At 34.8% G+C, this 6,254-nt stretch overlaps 1 protein-coding gene across 1 annotated transcript in view; it reads left to right on the top strand.

Moving 5' to 3' along the window:
• The window catches only part of LOC21402859 (AMSH-like ubiquitin thioesterase 1), a 7,648-nt gene extending 2,625 nt beyond the window's left edge, over positions 1-5,023 (top strand). Inside the window, exons 6-15 of the mRNA XM_024164497.1 lie at positions 1-49; positions 634-736; positions 808-854; positions 1,158-1,488; positions 1,682-1,771; positions 2,136-2,198; positions 2,297-2,371; positions 3,381-3,443; positions 4,352-4,404; positions 4,516-5,023. Coding sequence (XP_024020265.1) covers positions 1-49; positions 634-736; positions 808-854; positions 1,158-1,488; positions 1,682-1,771; positions 2,136-2,198; positions 2,297-2,371; positions 3,381-3,443; positions 4,352-4,404; positions 4,516-4,690 — 1,049 coding nt within the window. The 3' untranslated portion in view covers positions 4,691-5,023. The remainder of the gene's footprint in view (positions 50-633; positions 737-807; positions 855-1,157; positions 1,489-1,681; positions 1,772-2,135; positions 2,199-2,296; positions 2,372-3,380; positions 3,444-4,351; positions 4,405-4,515) is intronic.
• The last annotated feature ends 1,231 nt before the right edge of the window (positions 5,024-6,254 follow it).

The following is a 6,254-nucleotide window of genomic DNA, read 5'->3' as shown; positions in this document are numbered from 1 at the left end:
TTCAGCAGTTGTCTTATCCAAGTCCAGTGGAAGATCGGTTTCGTAAATTGTATGTCGGCCTATTATTTAAATCTTTGGAGTTGAATGCTTAATCTAACTAGCAATGTGCATGCATGCCTTGTAATTTCTACCTATTTTCCCAAAGTTAACTACATAGTCTGATGATAAATTTTGAGATGCTGATCCATCTTCACTAGTGTTACAGTCGAAGTCTGCTTTAGAAATAGTTTTGACTGTTTATATGTGTGTACTTGTATGTAAAAACAGTTTTAGCATAGCTGTTCAAGAACCCTGTATTAACATATGCCAATTTCAATGATGAAGATGGTTTGAGAGTCGACTCACTATGTATGGCTTTAGAAATAGATTTGACAGTTCATAAATTTGTTGTAGCTTTACCCATTTAACAATCCTATATTTGCATGTTATTTTGGAAGATGATGAATATGGTTTGAGAGTTGACTCATTATGTATGGAAAGGTTGTAGTCTTCTAGATTGAACATGCTTGATCTGTTCCAATGTTTTCTTTGTCTGCCTGGCTGAATACTAGTAATATATGTTCTTCACGTTACAATTTACCAAGTTGTTTAACTATATATATGAATATTATCATCACTTTTTGTTACTTGTAGATCTCTTAGACCGCGCCCAAATGATGATACACTCTCCAGGCATTCTATTTTGGGCCCAAATGGACTTCACGGGCAGTGGCAGCCACCTACAGCTGATAAAGGGGTATGATGGAATTTGGCTAAAGTCATTTGGTTTGATGCAGACTTAAAGTGACCATTTCTTTGTGAATGTAGATCCGGTATCCAAGCATTACAGACCTGAGTCCTATTGAAATTCGAAGGTGTGATACTGATATTCTGCTAAATTTCCTTTTTCTTTTATCATGGAATACTTTCGTTGCCATCAGAGTAGCAGACTGTTTGGTTGCTTATTTGGGAATGTAGATCCATTCAACAAAGAGAATACCATTTGGTTTTTTTCATTTTTGCCCGAAAGCAAGAGATCTCTTCTTATTAATGTATTGGATTGTGAAAACCCTTTTTTTCACGTAAACTTAGTTTGTCTGTTTACATAACATCATCTTGCTTCTGTTTTGAACGAGTTTATATGGCTCTACTTATCTGATTATTTCCTGGGAGAACAGCCAGCAGCCCGTCGAACAAGAACGTACAAGTAACAAAGATGGTAGCTGCTTAGAACATGAAAGACTACCTCTGGAGTCGACTCCTACCCAGACTAATGATGATAATCATACAAGTCAAATTGAGGAATCATGTTCTCTAATTTCCTTTGAAGAAACAGAAACTCCTGCACGCTTAGAAGTTATCAGACAGCCTTCGCCACCACCTGTACTTGCTGAAGTACAAGATTTGATCCCTGCAGTTTCCTCCCAAATGTCTGAAGCAGAATGTGGAGTGGATGTGCTTTCAGCAGATGAATCTATTCGTGCTGAGTCCCCCCTCCAATTACACATTGTGAGATCTTGAGCGTCCTTTTCATATTTGCTCTAATGTCTTATTGCTGGTAGTTTGTCATTGGAAAGAACATAGTTGTATAGGTATTATCTTTTTGATGATACAAATTTAAGTTCTATACTTAAGTCATTGGAAATCCCAACCAATTAACAATAGATCTTCAACTATGATAATAAATGTTTCCCTTTTGCAGTCCACAACCATGATGGAGAACTTTATGAAGCTGGCAAAGTCGAATACTGATAAGAACTTAGAAACTTGTGGTGTCTTAGCAGGTTCACTGGTAAGTATTTAAAATTAGCTGGAAAAGACGAGGACTGTGTATTCTGGACATTTTTGAACAATGTTGCGAAGTTTTTTTCTTTACTGTTGGGTCCGGTTTTGTATGTTAAATTGATTATTTACTTGGGAAAATTCATGATTCACCTGCGTTGTTAAAATAAATTGGTGATTGACTCAAGTAAATAAATGATTTACCTTTAGTAAATCAATTATTAACTAGAAATTTGACTTCAATCAAAAAGAAAATTTGAAGACACTTTTTGTAGAGGGGTCCAAATTTTGCTCATTTATGCAAATATCCCTGAAACTTACATGATCTATTTTAAAATCTAATACTCATTATTTCCAATTTTTCTGTTCTGCAGAAAAACAGAAAATTTTATGTTACAGCTCTCATCATTCCAAAACAGGAATCAACATCAGATTCTGTAAGGCAGTTTTTTTTTTTTTGTACTTTCTGTAGAGACTGTATCATGGTTTTTACCTCAAACAGAGATATATTGTTATAAATGCATTTTCTGATCAGTGTCAGACCACAAACGAAGAGGATATATTTGAAGTTCAGGATAAGCGGTCTCTTTTCCCCCTTGGGTGGATTCATGTGAGTATCCTTTCTCTGACAAAAATTTTATGTTAAAATTTCTTGATGTTTTGACAATGACAAGTCTTATATTGTTTATAGAGATGTTTCCTACGGTGCAGAATCCTTTAGAATCCAAAGCTATTGATGAGATAAATTTGTTGTTGTGCAAAAGCTTGAAAGCCAATAAACAATATCCATTTAGAGTGTTTTTATGGAATGTACACTCCAAAATTGTGGAATTTTATCTGCTTCTGTTAAAAATGGAAAATGTTCGTGTAGTAGAAACTTAAAAATACTAAAATTTGGAAAGTGCAGACATTGGATACGGTGGTTCTCCAGAGAAACATTCGATTCCATATTTCAGTTCAGCCCAACATTTATCATTGCAAAAACATAATTAAGATCAATATTAGTAACATACCTAATGTCGAGAAGTCACACCTAGTCTAGTATTTAGTTGCAGCCATGTCTACTTTTACTCCTGCTTTCTGCACTGAATTCCTTGTGCCTTCTAGCCCCCAAAACAAGAAATAAAATAGAAAAAGAAACGAAAATTTGTAGGGGAATTGCATCTCTTTATGTTCGGGTCTGCTCAAGAAAATGTATGATCTGTTTTACCATGTACAAGTCGCTCCTAGTCTAGTACTTCGTAGTTGCAGCCATGCCTACTTTGAGCTCCTGCCTTTTGCATTAAATTCCTAACGTCTTCCGCCAAAAAAAAAAAGGAAAATATAGACAGGAATTGTATATATCTTTGTTATCTCTGCTCAAGAAAAAGTAATGTAATATCTAGTAAGGATGATCGCTAATTGTATCTGGTTTATAGCGTGTACCTTTATCTTATAATGTTCTTTTTATACTGATAGAATACATGCCCCTTAAGTTGATACAAAGATTTCTTACCATGTTTTTATTCTTGCTATTGTTGTTGTTTTTCTTTTGTCTTTTTTTCCCCTCTTGATTAAGTTCCCATTCTTGTTTAAAAAAAAATTAACCGACTGATTGGTTGTAATTGTGGACTTTTCAGACGCATCCTACCCAGTCTTGTTTCATGTCGTCGATTGATCTTCATACCCACTATTCATATCAGGTGCGGGCTCTTCCTGATTGTATAGAAGTTTGTTCGTGACAGGAGTGTTTTTCCCATTCTCTAACTCAAACCTTGCTTCATCAGTTAGTCAGTTCAACTGTTCAAGGATGTTCCTTTTTCTATCCTTGTAATGAATTGGATACTGTTGTGGGTCATTAGCTTTTGGTTTCTGCAGTTTTTTTTCCTCTTTTTTATTTTTTTATTTTTTAATTTTTATTTTTTTGTTGTTGTGATTCTCATATGGACAGATATTTTGATAAACATTTCTGTTTCTTACCCAAAAAAAAAAAAAAACACCCTCTTAGAGTAATTTTTTTTTCCTTTATTTTACATCTCTGTTTCTCAGATCTATAGGAGTGTCCTTTCAGTGAGGGATAAAGATTTTGCCCTTTTTTAAACACTCTTAGATTCATGTCTCTTCTTTCTCTCTTTAAAATTAAATCAATAGGGGCACAATTTTGTGAGAAATGACGAAAAACTAAAGAAGAGAGTTAAATTTCCTAATTTTGTTCTTATTTGTTTTCCTTTGTTATTATAATTGTTTGTTGTAGGAGTGTCTTACTGAAATTTATTCGACTAAAGCTTCAAATATTTAGTTTCTATTTATTCTTTAAGTTCCACACTTTTTATGGAAACTGAAATTGCAGGGACCAGGTTATTTTTCATTAATGTGTTTTAAGTTACTTCTACTTTCCGTAATAATAGAACAACCTTATTGAATTCAGGAAGATTTTTTCTGTCACTTTCCACCACGAGAAGCCTGCTGTTTGTAAAACAGTTCCGCTTCCATTGATACTTTAAATGAAGAAACTCCTACTTTAAATGAAGAAACTCCTTTGTGATCAATCGTAGATTATACTTGTTTTCTTCTATCTTTTTTGGTTAGTTACGTACTTTTTCTTGTGTAGATTATGTTGCCAGAATCTGTTGCAATTGTCATGGCTCCTAGAGATACTTCGAGGTAAGATCAGCTCAAGCATTGCTACTTTGGCTGGATTCTTAGCTTGAGGGGTCCATCTCTATGTACATACTTTAGTTTGCTTATCTCTCTCCTTGTTTTTTCTACTTGCAGAAACCATGGCATTTTCCGGTTGACAACTCCTGGTGGCATGTCCGTTATTAGACAATGCCAGCAACGCGGATTTCATCCGCATGATCCGCCTCCGGATGGTGGGCCTCTTTACAAGACTTGTACAGATATTTACATGAACCCCAATCTAAAATTTGATGTCATTGATCTTCGTTGATCGCCTTTACTCTGGTGGTGTATGTTTTACTGATGCAATTGTTCATAGCTTACGTGTATGCAATTATTGAATTTCTCATTAGGATCAACCTGGACAATGTCGGAGTACTTGTCTCTGTATAGAGAAAACGTTATACTGCCAGCTGGCAGCATATGTATTGCATGTGTAGCATCACTTGGCTAGTTCTTGAACACGAATAGCCTGCATTCACAAAAGAGTTGGATCTCTGTGTTTTTCATTCACTAGCCAATTAAACATAAGATCCAAATATTGTTGTAAAACCATTGATCCTTTTTTTTTTTTTTTAATAGAAATAAAAGCATTGCATTTCATGAAGGCATCATGTATTGTTCACTTGTTTAAAATCATATTGCTTGATAAAGTCAGCACTGAGCAAGGGAGGATATTCACTTGCACTTAAAGAAAAAATAAAAAAATAAAAAATTGATAATGGGGGCGTTGTCCCCTACACGCTTTGATTGAGTGGCGGATTTGCTTTTTTGTTGGTAGAAAAGTGGTAGATGTACTTGTCATTCAGATGGATTATCTCTTTTCCTACATTGTTAAGTAAGAAGGGCAATCGATTATGTGTGTGTGTGTCTGTGTCTATATATAGATATATTATAGAAATGGGTCATTGATTATTTATAGAAATAGAAGGTGACATACTTAGATAATTTAGGACAACAGTGCATTTTCACATCACATATGAATTCCTCATATTCCTGTTAATTAGTGGGAAATTATTCAAACTCAAGACCTAGTAGAGGAGAATGAATAACCTTACAAGACCTTACCACCTCAGCAAATGCTAATGGTGCCTTGTATGTTTAATTCTTGGATTATAGTTAGTATTATTATTATTATTATTTTCCTCGAAAACTTGAACTATGGTCAATCACTTTTTGAATAAGGAACTTTATTCGGTGTTCTCTCTTTTTTGGAAACACAGGTGTTTTCTGCTTTTCAGCTGTAAGATCTGTATCAAAATCTGTTTGTTTTGCATATTTTTTTCACTCTGGTTTTGACTGGATCTAATGGTTGAAAAAACAGGGAATGCGGGTGTTTTTAAAATGGAGGAAACATTAGAGAAACTCCGTTTGAATAATCTTGTGTTTTTTTGGTCCCCATATGAATATGGATTCTTCAAGCAATTTGAATTGGCTTGATGAGGGCCATGAGGCAGGGTTGGTGGGATGATGGCAACCAATATGGTTAACGAATCATGGGGGAGGATTGGAGTGAAATGAAAGCCATCTACCATAGTCCAAAGAAACCAAAGGCAAAAGTGAAATGAGTCAAATTGACAATATTCACGCAATACGCAAGGGGATATTAACTTTAGTAGGTTTAACTTTTTGAATTGGGGGGTTTGCTTACTTTCCTCTTTTTCCCCCCAGTTTTTTCATACAAAACCCTTTCTCTGGCATCACCAAAAGGTAAATATCTGAAAGCATTCTTGGTCCCTTCTTTACTTGATTTTTCCAAAAGGAGCCTTGGAAATTACTCCTTTTTATCTTTTAAGCCTTTTCTCAACAATAGAAACATGACATCCCAAAATGGG

This window comes from Morus notabilis, unplaced genomic scaffold, assembly GCF_000414095.1.
Source record: "Morus notabilis unplaced genomic scaffold, ASM41409v2 Scaffold2035, whole genome shotgun sequence".
Taxonomy (NCBI): Eukaryota; Viridiplantae; Streptophyta; class Magnoliopsida; order Rosales; family Moraceae; genus Morus; species Morus notabilis.
Note: the sequence above shows the minus strand (reverse complement) of the source record. Positions and strands in the feature narration are given on the sequence as shown.